This window comes from Pelophylax lessonae (genome assembly GCF_965119305.1).
Source record: "Pelophylax lessonae genome assembly, chromosome: 8".
Classification (NCBI taxonomy): Eukaryota; Metazoa; Chordata; class Amphibia; order Anura; family Ranidae; genus Pelophylax; species Pelophylax lessonae.
The window spans coordinates 178651318-178677386 of NC_138775.1; the positions used below are offsets into that span (position 1 = coordinate 178651318).

Genomic DNA, 26069 nt, shown 5'->3' on the forward strand with positions numbered 1-26069 from the left:
TTCCCCCGCTGCCTTCTGGGAGACACACAGGTCCAAGAAAAAAGCTGGACCATTCAGAAAGCGCAGCGCGACTCAAGCATGCGCAGTAGGAAACAGGTTATGAAGCCCCAGAGCTTTACTCCCCACTCCCCCCTAGTGAAGATTCTGGGGCCTTCCCCCCAGAGCCAATGGACAGATCAGCTTGGGGTGCCAACATCATGGGATCCCTGGACAAGTAAGTGTCCTTAAATTAAGACTTAGCAGATACACTATTTTATAAACAACTTGCTCAGTGCTTGATTGTGCAGTATAGACAGGGAGTAATCAAAGCTTTTGAAGAGTACCCATTATCTTAATGAGTTCAGACATCTTTTACTTACTTAAATACACCTATTCTTCTGAAAATAAGTTTTACTAATTTAAAACTTGCCCCAGATTACACTGCCATAAATTTTCTTTAAAGCCTGTGAGTGGCTTAAAGCAGTTGTAAACAGCTGCACTTTTTTTCCCCTTACCTGCAAGGCAAAGGCATAATGTGTTAGTATGCATTGCATACTAGAACATTATGTGAAACTTGCCTGAAAACAAAGCGTTTCAGCGATGCAATGTCATCGCTGGAGACAGCATCCATCTATACCGAGTCTTCCGCTGGAGCCACCAGTCACTACACACTGCTCTGAAGAAATAGCACGGGTGGCCATTCCTTCGGACTGCATGCACTGGCTGCTAGGACAGTAAAAAATATCTCCTAAACGGTGCACGTTTAAGAGACATTTACACTACCTATAGGTAAGCCTACCTATAGGTAAAACTTAAAGATGGAAGTTTACTCCTTTGTAAAAGCTGGCCCTAAAGGGTTTAAATCTTGGCTGGTTTGGCATGGGCTGGCTGATTGTACCCAAGTTGATCGATCAACTTGGGTACAACCAGCTTGCCAGTTTTTTTTTCATGTGAATAATCACTGCGTGTATGCCTAGTCTGGACAGCACCCCTTGTGGAACCCCACCTTCCCACCCGGAGAACACAATAGCTTTGTGGAAAGGATAGTCAGCATTGATTGGGGATGGAGAGATTGTTGTGGGAAAGCAACTCGCTACATCTATGGCTGGCTTTACACAGTCCTGCAATATAGGTGTGTTTGCTTGTCCTGAATAAACTCCTAACACCAATAGTCCTGAATTAACACTGACGAGTCCTCGCCCCCCACACTATTGTATAGAAATAGCTTGCACTAAAAGCAAAAAGACCATCCAGCACTCAGACCAAGAAGTTCACCCAGGGACTGAGCTATAGGGATAGCTCTGAAGAAGGGGGTCTGTCTCCCGTAATGTGTAAGCTTCTCCACTGTGTTGAAGTCGGTGGGGATGCCCATCTCACCTGCTGGATTGCTGCTATTGTCTAGCTGGATTTTATTCTGATTTTGTGAGTGTATAACCATTTTATGATTTTACAATAAACAATTTTGGCGGTAATGCACTAGGCATCTGTGCCCTCTTGTACATGTTTTCACAGACAGCCTGCACTCAGGTATGTGCTTAAGGGATGAACTGACTGGACATAAAACATTTTATTTACCCAAGCAAGTAATTAGGCAAATATTAAAAAGGTAAAGATAGCACACAAGATTGTAAAAGAGGACCGATTCTTTTTATTTCATTTTGAAGTCAGAAAGATACAATTTGTCCTGCTCTAAAAGACATTGTACACTCCCAAATTGGCATTAAGTAAAACAAATAGGGGAACTAGCCAACAGGCAATCTGATCACAAGATGGCATTTAGCTTCTTCTGTATACTAATCCATCTATCGCAGTAGATGGACTGAAACATGAAAACCCAGTCTGAGCTTTACATTTTGTAGCTTGCATTGGTATGGAATTATAGAATTTCTGGAACTGTAACCATTTAAAAATCAGCTTTTTTCCCCCCTTTTTCCTAGTTGGAACTGCAGTTTGAGCATATAACCATGATTTTTGGTACAGGGCTAACAGCCAAGATCAATAACAGTGGAGTCAATTCACTTAGAATGCATGTGGTATTTTCCAAAACACAACAAACTAGTACTATGGCAAATGTTTACTATACCTTAGAGGTGGGTGTCAAACTCACTTTTATTACAGGCCACATGAGCATTATGGTTGTCAAAAGGGCTAGCTGTATCTAACACTATATAAATTCATCCAGGGCTTTTTTACCCTCAAAGAATAGGTGCAGGAACTCAACCTCAACCCCCCTCCGCCAAACCACACTGAACAGTGGGTGTGGCCAAACTGCACCAACAGTGGGAGGATCTTAAAGGGGGAACAAATAGGAGTGCTTTATGTGTAGAGTTCAGGTGTGTGCTACGTACCGGGTGCAGGGTTCAGGAGTGCCCTATGCACAGAGTTCTGGGGAGGGCTGTGTACAAAGTTCAGGGTTGAGGACTGGGCTACCTACAGAGTGCAGGGTTTAGCTCTTTCACAGGCTGTCCACATCTAATTTTCACCCCTCCTTGGCTCTGACCTCCGCACACAATTCCCTCCACAGCCCTCATCTCTACCCACCAAAAGCTTACACGCATCTCACCTACCCGGCTCGGCTCTAGTACATTCCAGCCACGTAGGTGGCTCTGCCTCTCTATCACTTGCAGGGAAACCAGAATGTGTGCACCCTGGGACAGTGCGGCTTACCACGCGATTCCCCATTCCACACTGCATCTACATCTCCCTTGTCCCCGCCGCGAGTGCGCACCAAGCAGGAATCTGTGAGAACCAGTGAGAGGAAAGCTGTTCTTGTAAACACAGAAGGCTAGTGTATTTACAAGTGACAGTGGTGAGCAGAGGGCGAGAGCAGGAGGTGGCAAAACAATGTTCTGGCTGAAAAAAGCCCTGGGTGTGAGTGCCACATGAAATGGCCAGGTGGGCCAGATTAAGGCCCTGGGCCTTGTGTTCGACACGTGCTTTAAAGCAGTGGTCCTCAACCCTGGTCCTCAGGGCCCACTAACAGGCCAGGTTTGCAAGATAACTGGAATCCATCCCAGGTGATAGAATTTGCTGCTCAGTGATTGCAGTACTCTAGTCTGCATCTCCCCAAGGTAATACTTAAAATCTGGCCTGTTAGTGGGCCCTGAGGACCGGAGTTGAGGACCACTGCTTTAAAGTATAAAGCCTTAAACAAAATACAACGATAGGTAATGGATGTGCAAATGCAGTAGAATCTAGCAACCAGAAAGCACTTTAATGAAGTCCGATAAGCGAGAAATAAATTGCAATTGGTTGCTACGAGTTACTACACATCATACAATAATCAATCATACAATAATCAAACACAGAGGTGTTTTATGTGTTTGTACTAATTTGTGCCAAGTTCCTTTCCAGTTTCCCACAAGGTGAATGGAGCTCAACTAGAAATTATTTTAATAGTATGTGGGATACATACAGTATTGAACAGGAGATGGAGTTAGCAACTGGACAGAATGAATAATTCAACTACAAAAAGATAACTGTATGGAGGCAAGACTGTAAAGTGCCATTTCACTAATTGATAAACCAGAGCCACTTCATGACGAAATGCTGGGATAGGAACTCTGGAAGGAAATCGCACTAAAAGACAAGCCAGCAAGTGTTCATATTGATTAAAAAAAAAAAGCACAAACTTGCCACATACCAATGTACCTACAATGCCAGTTTTAAAAGCTTAAAGGCAACACTTTTTTTTTTAGTTTTGCAGAGTGGAGAGGGATTAGATCAATTAGGCTTCCATGGCCGTCTGTGCCCCCATTAGGGAGATTTACCCTCTCTATTTGTACTGTTTACCATTGTCATTGAAAGTGAAACGTAAAGAAAATACCAGTCTCCAGCAAATAACAGGGAAAATCTTCCAATGGCGACACTAGTTCTGATGACCTGGGGGACCCCAATGGATTCCCTTAATTTGCAGAGATTTCCTCTTACTTCCTATTGGGCTATGGGAAAGGAAGTGAAGTTAAATCTCCCCAATGGGACACAGTTCGCCAAAAAAACTGACAGTTAAAATCCTCACTCTATCCAAAATGGAAAAAAAAAAAAGTTTTGCCCAAAGTTCTAATTTAAGTGAACCTAATTTTGCTATGCTTCACATTAATGATTATCAACAAAAAAATGCATATCTTAGTTATTGATTGCTTGCTCAATTTGCCCACAGTTCACTTATATAGAGGGGAAAATGTTAAAAACATGGCGCAATGGATAAAAGTATCCTCCACAGATTGTGCACTGGACAATCTCCTGTGTCATCTATGTATTCGTAACCCAAATTATTTTAAATTAAAAAAACCCTTACATTAATACAATGCCAATTGTGGGGACCGGTGGTTCAAAAAAGCAGAGTTACTTTGCACATTTGTACTTTACATTTCTGTGTATTTTCTTTAGCCCTTGTGCTGAGCATGAAGGAAATTCCTCCTTGTAGAAAGTCAGATATCCTGGAATAAGAAATGAATGCAGGCTATTCCAAGCTTTCCATGATCACAGTATAGCCTGCACAGCAACAGAACTTTCGCTCCTGGACATAAAAATTCACATAAAAAAAAGGCATTAAATGGGAGCAAGCCTGGATAAAACAGACTATTGGACGCCATTTTCTACATGATAGTGCTTCAGTGTGCCAGTTGAATCATTATATTGTTTTTTGTATTTTTTTTTTACATCCAGCTTTTCTGTGACGCAGCAATAAAACTATAGTCCACAGAGATGTCCCAGATAGAATGCAGGATACAACCAAGATGACATCAAGATATGGCATAGGGCATGTCCCGTTGTGCTATGGGGGCAACAGGTCTTCCAAGCAAATGGTAGGGGAAGGCACTTGGGTTATAGCATTACTATCCAGTTTCTGGGCGGGGGCTGTACCTGGCATAGTCATTTTGCTCGCTGGCAGTCTTGCTGGTTTAGCTAATTATAACACTGTTCACAGAGATCTACAAGTAGTCTGAAAAGTAAACCATTCCCTGTTCTTTACAATAAGCAATGAAGAGGTAAGTTTTTTTTTTTTTTTTTTTTATATATGTAAAACAGGTTTGCCAAACATAGCTCTGTATTTATATGCACACAGAGCAATTGACTGCTTTCCCCGGCATTGATTAGAGTTGGGCAAGTTATACAAGTTTGTATACGGATGCTGCATTTCATAAGGAACACCGATATTGCCCTGTGTCCACCGCCAGAGATGCTGCATGCATTTGGTTTCAGTTCAAGTCGAAGCTTGGATAGAGAGAGTCAACAGGCCTAAGGTGCATATATATGCATATCTGATAGTGTGACTAGCAGAATGGCTATACTGAATACAGCTCAACAGCACATCATGACTTTAAAGAGGCACCGGGTTTCATGGACAGTGTTAAAAGGCAACATCCGATATGCAGTCCATATACTGTATAAAAGTACATTTGCAATTGAAGGAGATGTGGCACAAGTGGGAGACCCTCTCTGCCCAGAAGCAGGTGAGTGAGGCTTGGTCCCATTAGATGCATTGCTGCAGTGGCTTTATCAGAGTATGAGCCCAGGTCCTAGTGTTCACGTCCACACTTTGGTCCAATATGAGGTCAGCTGAGGGATCAAATTGCTGCAGAGTCTATCTGTACATACAGCTGCCTAACTCCAGCCTGTAAAACAGAGAAATCAGTTACAATGATATTAATATTTGGGAGGGGGGTTCTGTAGTTCATGTAGAGAAGTAAGGCAAAGCTAAAAACAAGATTTGCGATTTTAGCACAGCAATGCTAGCTCAGTACAGAAAGTTAGCAGTTTTCTACAGTCCAGTCAGGAACAATAGTTTTTTTTTTTGCACTCACTGAACAGATAACAAAACATTTCCAATAGTATATTTAACCTATTTACCATCACTCAAAGCAAATGTGCGGGATAAAAAGGGTGGGCCGCACATTTGCGTCACAGGGCAGCTGATGTTTATGTGCTGATCGCACACTCCCGGCACAAAGAACAATCCATCAAAGACAGTTCTCTGTTAAGACTAGCGTGAGCAGCTTCTGATCGTGGGACCATTGAAACCCATTTTTCTATTTCTCTATGGAGATTGGAATCCCCCTAAGAATTGTATTTGATTGCGGGCTTTGTATCCAATTTGTGAGGACTTTGTTCAGAAATAGTCTATTACCACTGCCTGCAGATCTGGAGGTATCTCACCTTAAACAAGAGGCGTACCATAAAATTGGCGCAAGCACACACCTTTGAAAGGATAAATTCCCCTTTTTAGAACATGTTACATGCGACATCCATATTCAGGTTGTAACGCCCTAGGACAGTGGTTCTTAACCTTGTTGGAGGTACTGAACCCCACCAGCTTCATATGCGCATTCACCGAACCCTTCTTAATTGGAAAAATAAAATATGATTTTATGAGTCTAGTCTCGGGAGGGGCACTGCCAGAAAATAAGGTGTTGTTTACAGAACTGAATTAAATGTATCATACAAAGTAAAAGGTACAGAGGTCAGTATGTAGGGCAGCGTACAGAGGTCAGTAGGCTGTAGGGCAGCGTACAGAGGTCAGTAGGCTGTAGGGCAGCGTACAGTAGTGAGTAGTTTGTAGGGCAGTGTGCAGTAGTTTGTAGGGTAGTGTACAGTGCTCAGTAGTTTGTAGGGCAGTGTAGCGAGGTCAGTAGCATGTAGGGCAGTGTATAGGGGTCAGTAGTTTTTAGGGCGGTGTAGAAAGGTCAGCAGGATGTAGGGCAGTGTACAGAGGCCAGTAGCATGTAGGGCAGTCTATATGGGTCAGTTGATTGTAGGGAAGGATAGAGTGGTCAGTAGGCTGTAGGACGGTGTACACAGAATAGGGCAGAGGACAGGAATTGACAGGACAGAGGATAGGACAGTGTACAGGGATCAGTAAAGCCACACACCAGGGGGCTGGGAGGGCACACACCAGGGGAGGGTCAGGAGGGCACACACTGGGGGGTTGGAAGGGCATACACTGGGGGGAGGGACAGGAGGACACACACTGTGGGGGAGGGTAGTGAGGGCACACACCAGTGGAGAGTCAGGAGGCCACACACTGGGTGTCAGGAGGGCACACATCAGTGGTTGGGAGGGCACACACTGGGGGAGCCAGGAGGGCACACACTGGGGGGGGGGGGTTGGGAAGGCATACCATGGGGTATCAGGAGGGCACACACTGGGGGGGTTGGGAGGACATACCAGGGGGTGTCAAGAGGGAACACACTGGGGGGAGGTGTTGGGAGGGCATACCATGGGATGTCAGGGGGGGCACACACTGGGGGGGGGGGGGGGGTTGGGAGGGCATACCATGGGGTGTCAGGAGGACACACACTGGGGGGGAGGTGTTGGGAGGGCATACCATGGGGTGTCAGGAGGACACACACTGGGGGGGGAGGTGTTGGGAGGGCATACCATGGGGTGTCAGGAGGACACACACCAGGGGGCATTCACAATGCTTATTGAGCTAAATGAAAAGGACATGCATTTCCATTTGTCAGCTAACAGCACCTCTATGCTAAGCTGCAGTAACTCAGCAGACTTAGCATAGAGGTGCTTGCAAACTAATCCACCATGTACAGCTAGCTGAGCCTACCTCCAGGAACATTCACTCGGCTCCCTCTGCTCAGCTGCTCACACTTCCCTCTTCCAGGCGGGCGCGATCTCCGTGGTCAGGTACATCCCAATCCTGCCCACTCAAGCAGCAAGCAGCCTGCAGGAGATAGGCTGGAAACCTGCTGGGGGAGGTACAGGGGGCAGAGCGTCAAGTGTCTATGTGTAATGGCTGTGAGTCGTCCCGACCGCAGCTCTGATTCCCCGGGGAGGGGTTGGCCTCACAATCGGTAATATTTTCTCTGGGAGAGCAATTGCCCTGTTGCCCCCCCCGCCAAACCCCTGAGACTGACTCACCGAACCCCTGGGGATCGATTGAACCCAGGTTAAGAACCACTGCCCTAGGATCTTCTCCCCCAACTAGCAGTCGGATTGTAGTTCTCAATGAACTACCAAGGCCCTGTGAGCACTGCGGTAGTTCATGAATTCTTCCATTAAAGGTACGAGCAAGCAGATATACTAACAGGTCTGTCTGTAGACCTGTTAGTATATTTGTCTGCAGGAGCCCTGCAAGGTACCAGGGATCTGCTGATAGCTGGTGCAATGCTTTACAGGCTCCTACAACAAAAAAATACAAGCACATTTTTGTACCTGCAAAAATAATGCACATTTAATATTTTTTTGTAAAAAGGGTGAAATTATCCTTCAACGCCCCAGCTGCAAGCAGCTGGAAGTTTTCTAGAGCTCTGTCTCATTGGAGGGTCCCTCCCTACACCTCATTCTGGCTGTGACTTTGCTTTGTCAAACCATGTATGACTGGTCAAAATCCTTTCAAAAGCATGTAAAACACTACTGAAGTGACCCCAAGCTTGTTGACAGTGAAGACCAGGTGGCTTTACCCTTAAATTAGCTGTGATAGTCTGCTGCAAGCCATGCATCTCAATTCTTATGTCAGCCTCCTGTAGATGCATATGAGTAATACACTTTGGTTAGGAGTGTTGCACTACAGAACCATTGTGCAAGAAGCTTTTGATCCCCATGATCTTCAAGGGACAATGTGCTACCAGTAGTACTGGCTGCCACTAGCTTTAATTGATTCATAGGCATGTAGCAAGCCAAGACAAAACATCTGGTCTGCATACCTGCAAGAACTAGCATTCTCAGATAAGTGATGGCAGTCCTCACTTCTCTCATTTCAGGTTGCCCAATTATTAAACCGATCTCTACAAAACATCAGGCATTATTCTCTTTACTACCAATACGGCTCTAGTGCTGACTAGATTCCATCTTTGTTCCACACGGTTCTTTAACCGCTAATAAGCTGTGTATGAAACTACATACTGCCTGAATGTTGCTCTAGAACAAGATGACAACCAAAAGTAGAAACGATTGAAACTGGGAAACAAAGCAAAATAAAATGTGCAAGAAGACAATATGAAAAAGCTCCTACCTGTGTGAAAATATTATGAGTCTGACTGAGAATCCAGCGTGTATCAGCCTCAGGCCCCACTACCAGCTTAAGAGTGCCAACATAAACGTCTGTGCATAGTGTCCAGAAATGAGGGTCATGAAGGTGGTAAACACCCTGTAACTGTTGCACCTATAGGAGACAATACCTAGTATGAGCAAAGCAGTTTATAGCAGTTCACTCAAACTGAAAGCAAGATATGATTTTAACAAGTTGAGCGGTTGGACTGAATAAATACAGCAAATTAATATTTGTTTTTTTAAAATAACAAACCTGTCATACTTACCTGCTCTGTGCAGTGGTTTTGCACAGACCAGCCTTGATCCTCTGCCGGCACTCCTGGCATAGATAGCTTGCTGGGGTGCCTGGTTAAATAAATCGGAAGTGTCTCGCTGCTGGCAATTTCCAGGCCTGATTTTTGCGCTTATTAAAAGCGTTACCAGATGCAGCAAAGACTCCAGATCAGTGGTCTCTAAACTGCGGCCGGATGCAGCCCCCTTTTTTCCCTTTATCCAGGACTTGGGGCACTTCTCCTCCCACTGATACAAGGCTATCTTGCAAACTGACAATGATGAACACCCATTCTCCCACTGGCACCAACAATGGAGCACTATTCCTCCCCCTAAATATCAAAAGTGGTTCGGTTTACTTTTACTGATGCCAGGAAATATTCAAAATCTGCTGACCACTATCTGGCCCGCTAAAGTCTGAAGGGCAATAAACTGACCAATTGTTTAGAAAGTTTGGAGACCCCTGCTCTAGACTGAAGCTATATTCTACACATGCAGCTACACTAACACATATACACTATATTACCAAAAGTATTGGGACACCTGCCTTTACACGCACATGAACTTTAATGGCAGTCTTGGTCCGTAGGGTTCAATATTGAGCTGGCCCACCCTTTGCAGCTATACCAGCTTCAACTCTTCTGGAAAATCTGTCCACATACTACAAGTTTAGGTGTGTGTATGGGAATGTTTGACCATTCTTCCAGAAGCGCATTTGTGAGGCCAGACACTGATGTTGTAGAGAAAATCTGGCTCGCAGTCTCTACTCGAATTCATACCAAAGGTGTTATCAGGTTGAAGTCAGGACTCTGTGCAGGCCAGTCAAGTTCCTTTACCCCAACCTCGCTCATCCATGCCTTTATGGACCTTGCTTTATGCACTGGTGCACCGTCATGTTGGAACAGAAAGGGGCCATCCCCAAACGGTTCCCACAAAATTGGGAGCATGAAATTGTCTCAAATGTCTTTGTATGCTGGCACCTTAAACAGTTCCCCTCAGTGGAACTAAGGGGCCAAGCCCAATCCCTGCAAAAAAAACCCACACCATAATCCCCCCTTCTCCAAATGATTTGGACCAGTGCACAAAGCAAGGTCCATAAAAAGACATGGATGAGCGTGTCTGAGGTGGGGGAACTTGACTGGCCTGCACAAAGTCCTGACCTCAACCAGACAGAACACCTTTGGGATGAATTAGAGTGGAGACTGCGAGCCAGACCTTCTTGCCTAACATCAGTGCCTGACCTCACAAATTTGCTTCTGGTAGAATGGTCAAACATTCCCATAGACACACTTAAAGTCTTGTGGACAGCCTTCCCAGCAGAGTTGAAGTGGTTATGGCTGCAAAGGGTGGGCCAACTCAATATTAAAGCATACGGACTAAGATTGGGATGCCATTAAAGTTCATGTGTGTGTGTAAAGGCAGGTGTCCCAATACTTTTTTTTAATATATAGTGTATAGCCAAAGATCAGCCTTCAGTTCTGCAGGGTTTTAAATCAGAGGATGACACAGACTTCATGTAGTTACAAAAGCAAAACATTAAATAACGGTTAAATATTTATTAACATAGTTGGACTAAAGGATCTCATCTGTCAGGAGCTCTGCTGTAAGAAAAGTTAGGCTGTGTAAAAAAACTTACCCTCTGGTAACACTCAGGAAGCACGTAATCCAAAGAAGGAGGAGTTCTTTGCATCAGGATACCAATCGACTGTTTGAGTAAAGGTATAACACTGAAAAAAAACCAAAAAAGTTTTCATGGTTATTCTAGGGTTGCTCCAGAGAAGAACATCACTGTTTTTCAGACAACAGCTTCTTCTGTTTAAAATAGAATAAAAGAATTGCTACACACTTAGCTTTGCAGTTGGTTATTAAAACACTTCTCCTTTTCAATATGGGGCCAGCTTTGATCTTAAGGATCTAAAAATCTAGATATTAGGCAGGTGAAGCTTTAGCTCAAGGATAGGTAGCAAAGGAAGTTGTGCCTATATCAGTAGGCCACATCACCTTTCTCAGCTCAAATTCACTGCCTACCACCTTCACACTGCTCCCTGTAAACACAACCACTTTTACACAAGTTGACAATGGTAACAAGGTCAAGCTAAAAAACACAGACTTAACGGCAAAGGTCTACTTTACCCAGCATCATTCTAGAATTGGGTTGGTGATCAATTATAATACCCACTCAACCTGACAAAATCACTGCCTGGAGCCATGGCCACAGTGAGTATTATGCCCACTTACCATCGGTTAATCTCAGTGACTCCTACCTGCCCCTTCCCTTCATTACATACACATCTCCATCCCTCACCACCTTCAGCAGGCTCCATAGTATCTGTGGGCTGCATATTTGACATGCCTGCTGTAATGGCAATCCTTATCCCTGTGCTGTTGAGGAAGATCCCCAGCTGGCTCAGTGGGCTAGCATGATCAACTATCAGGGGCAGAATCCTTGACTTTGTTGGTAAAAGAAAATTGAGGGCTAGTCCCTTTAAAAAGTTTAATGTGTTTACTTTTCAGCATAGAAGCCACGTCCTAAGATGCTCCATACAGACAGCCATCTTGCCGTTCCTCTCCCTCTGGTTATACCCTCCAGCAGGACAGCAAAAATATTTTAGGTGCAAAGACAGACAAACTTTGGCTTTCTAAGGAGCATGCTCAGACCTTTCTTTCTGAACTATCCTCCCCAAGAAGACTCCCTCAAAACTACACCATCTGCAGGCAGAGCCAGAAGCAAAAATAGTCTAAACTCAAAGGAAGCCCCAAGAATATAGAAATAATAATAAAGAGTTCAGGCTGACTACGGTCTAGCTGCCCTCTAAATTTAAACTATGAACGCTCAATCTTAGAGCCAGAGGAGCCTTGGCAGAGCACTGTGGCATTCACATATATTTGCAAATGTGTGCAACTAAACCCTCTGGAGGAGGGTAACTGCAGGAACTGTTAGACAGGGTTAATTTTTTTTTTGCAGACTAGCTGTTAAGTGTGCTGAGAAATTGTCTGATATGGTTACTGGCTAACCATTTCTCAAGAACCTTGCAACCCCAAGGGAGCAGCGTTACAAATATGCACAATTCAACCTCAGAACACACTGGAAAAAAAATATGCATGATTAGGAGTGGTTTGTATAAAACCTCTTATAATCCGCATAACCAGGGATATAGACTGCTAAAGTTATAAAAACATTCGTCCTTTAAAAGAGGAGCTTGGTCCTACCCTTTATGTGAACCTTTAAGCCAGTGAGGCTACCCAGTAATAGGGTGACAACTATGAGCCAGGAAATGTCAAGCGTGGCATAAAATTTAGTTGTCTATATCCCTAGATAGCGGTGCCTTATTCCCCAAATCCATTACAGGAAAATAAAAGGCAATGGGAGGCCATCCACAAAGAACCATTAAGTTTAGTAAACAGTCCAGATAGAAAAAACAAAGAAGGAAAAAAAGAAAAGAAAAAGAATAAAGGGAAGAAGAAAACCGAAAGAGAACAACAAAAAGGTATAACGATCAAGGAGTGCAGGGGGATCAGTTATCCATAAAATTATGGTCAAACGCAAAGGATGGGAAATTGAAATTCAAGGTTGTCAAACTTTGGAGGAAATTATCATGAGAGTCGGTCAATATGGCCATTAATGAAAAACGACCCATATCGTTTTTACTGCATTTCATTGCCTCAGAGCTAAGCACAGGAGACTTCCATGCCCTTGTAATGGTTAGCTTGGTTGCCATAAATAATTAGGTAGCAACCTGCAGTTCAGCACAAAAAGGGAAGATCTATGGGCTTAAAAAGAAAAGCCTTAAATGCATGGTTTTTCTTCACATGCTACGTTTCAATCACCCTGGTTTGTTAAAGGATTACATTAAAATTGAATTACAGGTGTCTCTAAGCCAATGTTATGCAATAGGATTCTAGCTTTAGGGCTCGCTCACAATGGAACATAGTTTGGAAACCCACAATCTGTTCATGTTTCCTAAACTGCATTCAAAATGTACTGCCGATGCGTTCTGCCGCGGATGTCAATATTTAGGCAATGACAACTCAAAACGCAGGTTGCAAACAGTGCGTTTCCTGCACCAGATTGCATGGTACAGATGCAATCTGGTTGCAGTGAGTTTACAAAAGTAATGCATGCATTATTTTGGTCTGCATGTGAATAGCACAGGAATGCACAAAATGTTCCTGTGCGATTCCCGGTGTGAACTGGCCCTTAGAAAATTACAACTTGTGCTGCTTGTCTATGGGGATGTTAGACGGCTTTAATATTTATGCAAAACCAAAGATGATCATATACACTGCTCAAAAAAATGAAAAGAGCACTTTGAAAGCACATCAGATCTCAATAGGGAAAAATATGCTGGATAACTATACAGATATGGACTGGGAAATGTGTTAAGAACAAAAGGATGCTGCATCGTTTTGATGGAAATGAAAAACGATCAACCTACAGAGGGCTGAATTCAAAGACACCCTGAAAATCTAAATGAAAAAATGATGCAGCAAGCTGGTCCATTTTTCTGAAATTTCATTGCAGCAAGTCAAAATGGTACTCAGTAGATTGTATGGCCCCCCACATGCTCGTATGCATGCCTGACAACATCGGGGCATGCTCCTAATGAGACGCCAGATGGTGTCCTGGGTTATTTCCTCCCAGATCTGGACCAGGGCATCACTGACCTCCTGAACAGACTGAGATGCAACCGGGCAGAATCGGATAGACAAAAACATTGTCCCAGATGGTATATATTCCTTCAACCTCCAGGAACTGGCTGCATACTCTCGCAACATGAGGCCGGGCAATGTTATGCACCAGGAGGAACCCAGGACCCACTGCACCAGAGAAGGGTCCTATAATCTGTCCAAGGATTTCATCCCGACACCAAAATAAAGGTAGTCAGGGTGCCTTTGTCTAGCCTATAGAGGTATGTGCATCCCTCCATGGATATGCCTACCCAGACCATCACTGGACAACACCCAAACAGATCATAAATGTTCTCCATGGCTTCTCCAGACTCTTTCACATCTGTCACATGTGTTCAGGGTGAACCTGCTTTCATCTGTGAATAGCACAGGGCGCCAGTGGCAGACCTGCCAATTCTGGTGTTCAGTGGCAAATGCCAATCAAGCTCGTTGGTGTCGAGCAGTGTGCACAGGCCACTCTCATGAAGTCTGATTGTTTGGTCAGAGACATTCACACCAGTGGCCTGCAGGACGACATTTTGTAGGGCTCTGGCAGTAGTCATCCTGTTCCCTTTGCACAAAGGAGCAGATACTGGTCCTGTTGATGGGTTAAGGACCTTCTACGGCCCTGTCCAGCTCTCCTAAAGTAACTGCCTGTCTCCTGGAATCTCTTCCATGCTCTTGAGACTAGGCTGAGAGAGACAGCACACCTTCTGGCAATGATCTGTATTGATGTGCCATCCTGGGAGGAGTTGGACTGCCTGTGCAACCTCTATAGGGTCCAGGTATTGCCTCATGCTACTAGTAGGGACACTGACCCTAGCCAAATGCAAAACTAGTGGAAAGCAGTCAGAAAAGAGAAGTAGGGGGAAAAAAAAAAAAAAAAAAAAAAAAAAAAAGTCAGTGGCCTCCACCTGTAAAACCATTCCAGTTTTGCAGAACGTCTAATTGTTAACCATCTAATGTACCTGTTAATTTCATCAACACCAAAGTAGCTGAAACTGATTAACAACCCCTCTTCTGCTACTTAACTGACTAGATCAATATCCCAGGAGTTTAATTGACTTGATGCTATACTCTGGCTTCTCCCATCTGCCTCTTGCTATGGGGGCTTCCAAGCCTCACTGTGCATCCATACACGCACACCGGTGTGTGGATTGGCCCCACCCCGTTCTCTCCTCATTGGCTTTTTGGCTGTGACAGGTGCCAATGGCTCTTGCTGCTGTGAGACCGGGAGAGTCGCTGCTCTCATGCACATTGCTGCATAGAGATTGGGCTCATGTATAAGGGGGGGGGGGGGGGTGGCTATAACTGCAGCCAGAATGTTATTACCTTAATGCATAGAACGCATTACCGTTAAAAAAAAAAATCTTGCAGCTTTAGATCCACTTTAAGTTACTGAGCATTACAGCATTAATTTCTTTTAAGAAGGACCTTTCACATATTTTACTAAAATTCACATCAGCATGCATCTCTGCATGCTGATATGAAATCATCTAACACTGTTAAAACCTTGGGGTCAGCTAGGACTATATTGCTAGATGACCCCGGAGAGAATTTTCAAAGCAGCAGCATGGGAGGGAGGGCACAGACAGCAGAGAAGTTCTGTGAAAAGGATGTAAGGAGGAGAGGCAGCATGAAGGTAGGCAAGTGTACTTATTTAGGTTGTCTTTTATTTTTGTATAAAACTGGGAGAGACGATCTTCCAAGTACTGTGTGTCTATTAGGTTTTATATAAAAAAAGAAAAAAAGAAAAAAGAAAAAAAGAAAAAAAAAAAAAGAAGGGTTGCTGAAGCATGCAGCTTGCAAGTAAAACATCTAACCAAAACCCCAGGGCAACCTTTGGGTGGAGGCCAATGTACAGCCACAGGAAATTCATTTAAATCATAAAACAAATACCCAGATGTGACACAGATGACAAAGCCATACTGTGCACAAGTCGTGTGCACACAGACAGCTGTGGTGACTGCGGATACCACAACATACACAAAAAAGATAAAAATTTATGTGCCCTAATATATAGTTAGATGCAGTCCACAAAAATGTATAAGCAGAGAACTGATGACAGACCACAAAGAGTGCTGAAATAAACTGGTTTAGAGACACCCAATCAAGGTCCTGTAATAAATAGCTTTACACACTTGCTAAAAACCTCACACGTGTCACATTTTGTAGATGGTCCCAAATTGTATAGATGTTCCCTGAGATATATATAGATAGATAGATATATATATATATATATATATATATATATATATATATATATATATATATATATATATATATATATATATATATATATATATATATATATATATATATATATATATATATATATACACACACATACATACATACACACACACACACACACACTATATCTACATCTACATACATACACACATACATACATATATATATATATATATATATATATATATACACACACACACACACACACACACACTATATCTATCTATACATACATATAAATACACACACACTATAATATATATACACACACACACATACATACATATACATACATACACACGCACACACAGTATCTCACAAAAGTGAGTACACCCCTCACATTTTTGTAGATACTTTTTTATATCTTTTCAGGTCACAACACTGAAGAGATGACTCTTTGCTACAATGTAGTAAATGTGTACAGCTTGTTTAACGGTGTAAATTTGCTGTTCCCTCAAAATAACTCAACACACAGCCATTTAGGTCTAAACCACTGGCAACAAAAGTTAGTACACCCACCCCTAAGTGAAAATGTCCAAGCTAGACCCAATTAGCCATTTTCCATCCCCGGTGTCATGTGACTTGTTAGTGTTACAAGGTCTCAGGTGTGAATGGAGAGTAGGTGTGTTAAATTTAGTGTTATCGCTCTCATACTGGTAACTGGAAGTTCAACATGGCACCTCATGGCAAAGAACTCTGAGGATCTGAAAAAAGAAGAAGACTGCCAAGACCCTGAAACTGAGCTGCAGCAAGGTGGTCAAGATCACACAGCAATTTGACAGGACAGGTTCCACGCAGAGCAGGCCTCGCCATGGTCAGCCAAAGAAGTTGAGTTCACGTGCTCAGCGTTATATCCAGAGGTTGTCTTTCTGCATCAAATTGGTCTGTATGGCTGTCGTCTCAGAAGGAAGCCTCTTCTAAAGATGATGCACAAGAAAGCCCGCAAACCATTTGCTGAAGACAAGCAGACGAAGGACATACATTACTGGAACCATGTCCTGTGGTCAGATGAGACCAGGATAAAAATATTTGGTTCAGATGGTGTCAAGCGTGTGTGGCGGCAACTAGGTGGGTATATAAAAGACAAGTGTGTCTTGCCTACAATCAAGCATGTTGGTGGGAGTGTCATGGTCTGGGGCTGCATGAGTGCTGCCAGCACTGGGGAGCTACAGTTCATTGAGGGAACCATGAATACCAGCATGTACTGTGACATACTTAAGCAGAGCATGATGCCTTCCCTTCGGAGACTGAGCCACAGGGCAATATTCCAACCCCAAACATCTCCAAGACGACCACTGCCTTGCTAAAGAAGCCGAGGGAGAAGCTGATAGACAGGCCAAGCATGTCTCCAGACCTAAACCCTATTGAGTCTCTTTTGGGCATCCTTAAAAACGGAAGGTGGAGGAGCGCAAGGTCTCTAATGCCCACCAGCTCCATGAGGTCATCATGGACGATTGGAAGAGGCAACCTGTGAAGCTCTGGTGAACTTCATGCCCAAGAGGGTTAAGGCAGTGCTGTGAAAAATAATAATGGCCACACAAAATAGTGACACTTTGGGCCCAATTTGAACATTTCACGTAGGGGTGTACTCACTTTTTTGCCAGCGGTTTAGACATTAATGGCTGTGTGTTGAGTTATTTTGGAGGGGACAGCAAATTGACACTGTTATACAAGCTGTACACTCACTACTTTACACTGTAGCAAAAAGTGTAATTTCTTCAGTGTTGTCAAATGAAAAGATATAAATATTTACAAAAATGTGAGGGATGTACTTACTTTTGTGAGATAAAATACACACACACACACACTTATACACACATATATACATACATTACAATGTGCATATTCCAATAAAAACAGCATTTATTTTTCCAAGCCCATTTTACAGGCTTCAGCTTTGTTTACAGACACCATATGATGTGAATAGAGCAATAACTTTCATCTTCTAAAAAAGTTATATCAACAAAACGTTGTACATGTATGCAGCAGGAGATGTTATCTAAACATTGCATTAAGACTCCATTCACACTGCCGCGACTTGTCAGGCGACTTGTGCCCCCTCAAGTCGCTTGACATAACAAATGCAATGAGAGCCGTGCACTACTGAAGTCGCTCAGACTTCAGAAAAATGGATTTTTGTAAAATCTTACCGTAAAATCCTTTTCTCTTAGCTCATTGACAGACGTAGTCCTCGGTGATACAGCACCTTCGGGTTATGTTGCCTCCACAGGAGCAGGACTAGACAGGAAATTAAAATGCTCTGGCCACACCCTAGGGGCAGTCCCAGAGGGTATATCCTCTCTCTCTCTGCCTCAGCAAATCAGTTATGTCACAAAAGCAGTCTTTAGAGATTTTAACCCAACTCAAAAAACAGAGGGGCGGGGACTACGTCTGTCAATGAGCTAAGAGAAAAGGATTTTACGGTAAGATTTTACAAAAATCCATTTTTCTCTATCGCTCATTGACAGACGTAGTCCTCGGTGATACAGCACCTTCGGGACGTCCCAGAGCAGTATCACAAATGAGGGGTGGGAAAATGGAAATCAAATCCCAATCTAGAAGGCCCAACCGGTGCCAACTAGAAGTTTACAATGCTCATCCTTAATGATGAGACTCAACAAAAAGAAATTTTTCAAACAGAAAAAAACCCTCGAGGTAGACCACCGGTCTCCTCAAATTGCGGCCTGCAAAACCTTGCGGCCAAATGAGGCATCCGCCGATGCCATCACATCAATTTTATAGAATTTTGTAAAGGTATGTACCGACGACCAGGTGGCCGCCTTACATACCTGGACCACTGACGCCTGATGGCGAAAGGCCCAGGAAGTACTGAGCGCTCGAGTGGAGTGCGCCCTAACAGGGAACGGAGGGCTCTGACCTTTAATAGAATAAGCCTGTACCACCGTCTGTCTGATCCATCTGGCAATGGTCGCGGCAGATGCAGGCAAACCCTTTCTGGGGCCATCCGTGATCACAAAAAGTGAATCCGTCTTACGGAATGATTCCGTAGCTTTCAGGTATACTCTGATTGCCCGAACCACATCCAAGGAATGCAACGCATGTTCCCGATGATGATTGGGCTGAGGACACAAGGAAGGTAGTACAATATCTTCATTCAGATGAAAATCTGAAACCACATTAGGAAGAAAGGATGGCTTAGGATGAAGTACTACCTTATCCCTATGAATCACTAGGTATGGGGACTGGCATGATAATGCAGCCAGTTCTGACACCCTGCGAGCAGAAGTGATAGCCACCAAGAAGGCCACCTTCTGGGATAAAGTAAGCAAGGGAATCTCCCTGATGTTTTCAAAGGGAGGTTTCTGTAGAACCGACAAAACTAAATTAAGATCCCAGGGCGGTAAGGGCGCGCGGACTGGTGGAGCCAGGTGCCGCACCCCCTGGATGAAATTCCGCACCAAGGACCTGGTAGCTAAAGGTTTCTGAAAGAAGATTGCTAATGCTGAAACTTGACTCTTGATGGTGCTCAAGGCTAGTTTCTGCTCAACCCCTTTTTGCAAAAAAGCCAATATTCGAGTCACCGAATAGGTACGTGGAGGAAATCCTAAAGATTCGCACCACGCAATATAAGTCTTCCATGTGTGATAATAGACCTTGCTGGAAGTCGCTTTCCTTGCTTTAATAAGGGTAGGAATGACTGAAGCTGACAAACCTCTGTCTTTCAGTACTTGGGTCTCAATGGCCAGGCCATTAAAACCAGCGACTGTAAAGCACGATGGTAAATTGGTCCTTGAGACCACAGACATTCCTTGAGACGAAGTTTCCACGGAACGTCTGTGACTAGCATGTCCAAGTCGGCCAGGCCGGCTTGGCGAGGCCAGCCTAGAATTTCTAGGACCACCGTTGCTGACTGGATCTGAACCAGGCGTCCCTAGAGCTATCTGGCCTCGACCATCCGAGAAAGTCTGGTCGTTTTCTGTTCCCACACATTTATCAGATACCTGATTCCTATCAGGAAGGGTGATCTTTTCTGGTTGAACCTCAGGGACCAAAGTCACCCGGCTAGAGGCTTCTTGGTCTGTCTGGTCAACCAGATCCGATTCCTGTGGGGAATAGAGACTAATCTTAGGAAAAGGTAAAGGAAAAGATCTATTCAGGGAACGGTGACTACCGCTCCCTGTAGTACTTAAATGTTGGAAGGGAAGAATCGCACCGGTAGTAGTAGTCGATGCTCGATCTAATGTCCTGAATACCGGTGAAAACGTCCCCCCACCCTCAACCCGGATGGGGGCGCACCTTCAGGCTGTGTAATCCTTTGCTTCGGGTTTGGCTGAGTCGGTCCTCTGTTTGTCCGACCAGCCCTTCTTGAACCCTCCTGGAGGAGTCTTGCCTTTCCCGCTTGTTCCAGCCGGGCGTACGAACCCTTTATGGGCGGTAAAGAAAGGTCCTCGCTTGTTGCGAGGTCCCTTAGCTTTAGCAGCCTGTGGCAAAAAAGTGCTCTTGCCCCCCGTGGCATCCTTAATGATTTCATCTAGGGTGGCCCCAAATAGACGATTCCCCTGAAAAGGGAGATTCGTCAAGGTCTTTTTGGAACCTAGGTCAGCTGACCAACATTTTAACCACAGCACACGTCTGAGGATTACCGCTGACATAGATGCATGCCCTAATAGGGGAGTAGTGTCCAAGGCTGCATCACAGATAAACTGTAGCCCTTGTATAATCTGTTCCATCAAATCAGATGTTTCCTGGGGAATATCTTTTCCTCTAAGGTTTTGGCGTACCAATCTCGCCCATTCCGTAAGTGTCTGGGAAACTAGACCAATAACAATTACTGGTCTAAATGCTGACCCTATCAGAGAGAAGATAGTGCGGGACTCTGCTTCCATCTTTCGATCCACCGGATCCTTAAAGGACGAAGTGTCCTCCACTGGGATAACCGTGGCTTTATTCAGCCTGGAAATAGGTGGATCCACCACTGGTGGTACCGTCCATTTCTTAATGAAGGATTCCTCAAATGGATAGCGTCTAGCAATACGCTTGGAAATCGTAAAGGTACGCTTAGAATGCTCCCATTCTCCTTTAATTTTATTACCAAAACACTTGGGTACAGGAAAAACCTTCACCGTTTTGATGGGCTTGTTAGTACCAAAGGGAATCTCTGTTTCAGTTGCTTCTGCCGGTAAAACCTCAAGTCTTAAGGTTTCCCGCACTGCCACAACTAGTGCGTCCACCAATGCTTCTTCCTGAATTATAGCGGGAGAAGGAACGTCCTCCTCACTGTCTGAGGGAGCTTTACCTGAGGTAACAGCCCTTGCAGAGGGACCTGCAGCTGCAGTGACCATCTCTGAATCTGAGTCAGAGGTGTCAGAAAATATAGGGGTAGGCGGGGGTCGCTTCCTTGACCCTCGTCCCTGACAGGCCGCCTCCACCCGAGCCACCATAGACTCCAAAATTGCTGTAAATGCCTCCACACTCTGTGCACCGGCGGGTCCCGTGGCCCCCTCGAGGGAAACAGGTGGGGGAATTTGTGTGGCAGGGTCCATGATTATTCCAGTCACTTGCCGGATAATACAATTCAAAAAATAAAAAACTTTTTTTTTTTTTTTTCAGACCCCCAGCGCCACAAAAGCCCCTTAGTGTTACCTGCTAGAGATCCCTATCGATCGAGAGAGAGAGAGAGAGAGAGAGAGAGAGAGAGAGAGAGAGAGAGAGAGAGAGAGAGAGAGAGATAGACCCCCAGGCTCACCACTTGATGCTCAGAGTTTAACTGCAACAGGTTACAGCGCTGTCTTCACAAACAGGAAGTCTTTTGGCTGGCTGCCCAGGAAGAAAGGAGGCGGCTCCGCCCCTCTGCACGCCTTCTGGCGCCTCCCCTAGCTCCACGAGGTGTTTGGATCACCTCAAACATGGCCGCCCCCATGCTGGAGACACGAGGCTACGCCAAAATGGCGGCTCGTGCGATCCAGCAAAAAAAATGGCGGCGGCCTGTACCGAATAGCGGTGTGCTGCAGAGCACAGAACACCTTCTCTGCATGGGGATCTGGCGTGGTTGGCGGTACCGGCCCTGGCGGACCGCCTGGCCGTTCGGAAGGCCTGCTATAGCTGGAGATTTGACTAGGAAGGCAGTCTACATGTCCGTGGCTTCTGACTGGTAGGTACCTTATTTGCCACTGATTACAATCTTTTAAACATGTATACAATTAGATTGTTAGCTCCCAAACCAAGCCTCCTGGCTTTTTGCACATAAAATCACACTCAAAGTAGGGGGATCTGTGCCAAGTTATAGGATAGAGGGGGACTCTATCTTACCATACAGAGAGGGGCCCGCGTTCACCACAAGACCCGTCAGGGGGAAAAGGGGGAACATACTACTCACCATACCGGAACCAGGCGGGCACCAACTCCTGACAGTACCCCTCTCCACCGGGGCGGGAGGGCTGTCGACCAATACGGACGCCGTGACTCATGGTCCTTGGCGTTTCAGCGAGACGTTTAACTCGCGGGGTCAGTCCCAGCGCGGAGCTATGGCCTGCACGCGCTCGTAGGCTGAACTGGGGTGACCACCGGATCTCAACATCCAGCCCGTCGCCCAGTTCAGCTTTCTTGCTTGAAGATCTCACAGGAACACTGGAGAAAAAAAAGCTGTCTAAAAAATCTTTTAAGAAAAAATCTTGCCAGGACCGAAGATCCCAGCAAGGTATCTAGGTCCTTACTCCTGACTAGACAGAAAAAAACTGATTTGCTGAGGCAGAGAGAGAGAGGATATACCCTCTGGGACTGCCCCTAGGGTGTGGCCAGAGCATTTTAATTTCCTGTCTAGTCCTGCTCCTGTGGAGGCAACATAACCCGAAGGTGCTGCATCACCGAGGACTACGTCTGTCAATGAGCGATAGAGAAAAGGGTCTTGTACTACTTTGACGCGACTTGTATCCGACTTGTGCCAATAGACTTCAATGGGAGTCGCCTCCAAGTCGGATCCTTATCTTATTTGAAGCGACTTGTGATCCGACTTTCCAGGAAGAAGAAGGAAAATTAGCCAGGCATTCCCCACATTGCAGCCATGCCTACAGTTCCTATATACCATTATCTCTGCCTGGTCTGTGTGAGTGGCACTGGTGGACACAGATAAGTGGCACTGGTGGACACTGATTCATGGCACTGGAGGACACTGATTCGTGGCACTAATACGTGGCACTGGTGGACACTGATTCGTGGCACCGATACGTGGCACTGGTGGACACAGTGTGAGGAAAGAGATATGCAGTGTAGTTGGGGTACTATATACCACTATAGTTAAGATTCAATAATCTAGTTTCTGTAGGGAAAGTGTTAAGTGTCAGGGTGACCGTAGTGTAGTGTAGGTTGAACTGACTCTGACTGCTATGGCAGGGTGACCAAACTCTTCCATATCAGGGTGACCGCCATAGAAAAAAGATTGTCTTAGAATTGCAGTAGCGCAGGGATGGGGCTCCGCTACTTTCACACCTGGCCGTTTTTGTTGCAGGCGTTTATTGGGATTTTTGTGGACGTCTTTGGAGGCAGGCATGACATCTGAACTTATGTGTAGGGGTATATATACACACACACACATAGGTGTGAAAGTAGCAGAACCCTATGCCTGCGCTAATGAAATTATTTGCAGGCATAGGGCTCCGCTCCTATCACACCTATATGTATGTATGTATGTGTGTGTGTGTATACCCCTATACAGTTCAGATGTTATGCCTGCCTCCAAAGACGCCCAAAAAACCGCCTGCAACAAAAACGCCCAGGTGTGTTGTTGCAGGCGTTTTTTCAGGAAGTTCGGGTGTTCTGGTCGAACCGAACTTTTCAAAAGTTCGATCATCCCTAATCTATACTTTTCCTCCCTGCTGCAGCTGTCCCGAGAACTGAGCCCATGGACAGGTATAGAATGTGTTTATTAACACAAAGCAGACTTGCACATGTGGGAAGATAACCTACAGGATGTATGTTCGTGAAATTAAATAATTACCTGTGCATGAGCCGATAACCATTAATGGTCCCTATTTTAAAAAGGTATCAATACAGTAGGGAGATTTAGTAAAACAGGAGCACTCAATCTGGGGCAGCTGTGCATAGTAACCAATCAGCTTTAAGCATTAATAAAATCTAGAAGCCGATTGGTTACTATGCAGAGCTGCAACAAGCCTCTATATTTAAAAAAATTAAAAAAAAGGGTGCAGCAGCCTAGTGTATTATCCCACAAAACCTGTGAATGTGTTTTTTTTTTTAGTGTAGAAGGGGCCCTAGCTTAGGCAGCATGTTGTCACCGAGCTTGTTTTGCTCACGGAAGCCAAACAAGCCACAGACTTGGCTTTCCACCACAGGATCCTATATGTGTGGCCTAAATACTTACAAGCAGTGCCATAAACAAACAAAAAAAAAAAAAAAAGCACCTTAGTAACTTTTTACAACTAATAAAACTCATATCATTAAACAATATATTAATTGTAGTTCTAAATCGGTGGTTTATGTAATTCAATGCAGTGCCTGTAATTTGCAATATTTTGAGTGTACTGTACGCCCGCAGATTTAGAATCTCAGAACATTTGAAGGACGCTACTAATATTAATGGCAAAAATATTTCAAATGTGTAAAAACCTTTCAGAGAAGTACACCGCGACAATCTTGAGACTTTTACTTGGTGCTGAACAGATTAAAAACCCCCAAAAGGAGGCCATACTTATTGTATTTTGCCTAAACATGGATTCATACTAGGGATCGACCGATAGTTTTTTTTTTTTCAGGCCGATACCAATACCGATTTTCCGCCCACCCTTCAGGCTGACAGCCATTATTAGGTGCCAATATTCTGCACATTTAAGTTTTTATTTTTACACTGTTTTAAAAAATTGTAAACATCCCTTGCGACAGTAATAGGCAGTGAGGCTCGGTTCACATTTGTGCGATGCGGGAACGCTGCGAATATGCGTGATCCCGCATCGCAGCCGCACATCTGGCAGTTCACATTGACACGCAGGGGGTGTCAATTAAAAGTTAACGACACCCCCAGTTGCAATCGCATATCGCAGTGCGATCTGCAAGTTTCCACAAAATCGGATTGCACAAGTGTGAACCACTGTGCGATCCGATTCTGATGAGGCTCAAAAAATGCTTCATGTGCGAGTTTGCTGCGGATGCGCTGCAAATTCAGCCATACAAAGTGTATGGCTGAACTAGCATCCGCACAGGAGATCGTATGTAATGAAGGAGCAGTGCGCTTTGAATTATATGCGATTAGCGCATCCGCACAAGTGTGAACCGGCACTGACAGGTACTTTTTATGGAGGGATCTGGGGTCTAAAAGACCCCGAGCCCCTCTGCACTTAAAAGCATTCAAAAACGTTTGGCTATGCTGAATGAGTTTTATTTTTTTCTTCATCTGGCCCCTTTTTACATCGGAGACCCGATCAGAGCCAAAACCGTCTTTATTCAGGTCTGCGGCCAGCCGGCGGACGCGGTGTCTGGTCGTTAGGGTCTCCCGGAGACCCAGGCGAGCTGCGGAAAGTGGCTAAGGGGAGGATGTCCCCTCCCACCTCTTGTAATGACAATCGAGATGCTGCTTAGCCGCATCAATGGCCATTACAAGAAAGCAGACAGTTGGCTCTAAAACAACTGTAATGGGGTGATGCCGGTAGCTGCAGGCATCACTCCGGTACAACCACTTGAAGCAATATCTTCAAGTTTGTGGCAGATACTTAAAAAAAAAAAAAGTGAATATCGGCCTCTGATAAATCGGTCGATCCCTAAATATTAGAAAACCAAACCGCTTGAACGATGGACATAAAATCAATTTTTAACATGAACCTTATTGTTTTGCTACATTAGCTGGAAAAATATGAAAATAGGTTCCAAATGTCCATGATAGGTCTCTCATATCTGCTGTGTCTCTTGCTATTTTTTTTTCTCCA

At 44.6% G+C, this 26069-nt stretch overlaps 1 protein-coding gene across 1 annotated transcript in view; it reads right to left on the reverse strand.

The window, feature by feature from the left end:
• Positions 1 to 5004: 5004 nt before the first annotated feature.
• The window catches only part of SLC30A7 (solute carrier family 30 member 7), an 82800-nt gene continuing 61735 nt past the window's right edge, over positions 5005 to 26069 (reverse strand). Inside the window, exons 9-11 of the mRNA XM_082265858.1 lie at positions 10892 to 10982; positions 8948 to 9097; positions 5005 to 5597 (exon numbers count right to left, since the gene is read on the reverse strand). Coding sequence (XP_082121984.1) covers positions 5550 to 5597; positions 8948 to 9097; positions 10892 to 10982 — 289 coding nt within the window. The 3' untranslated portion in view covers positions 5005 to 5549. The remainder of the gene's footprint in view (positions 5598 to 8947; positions 9098 to 10891; positions 10983 to 26069) is intronic.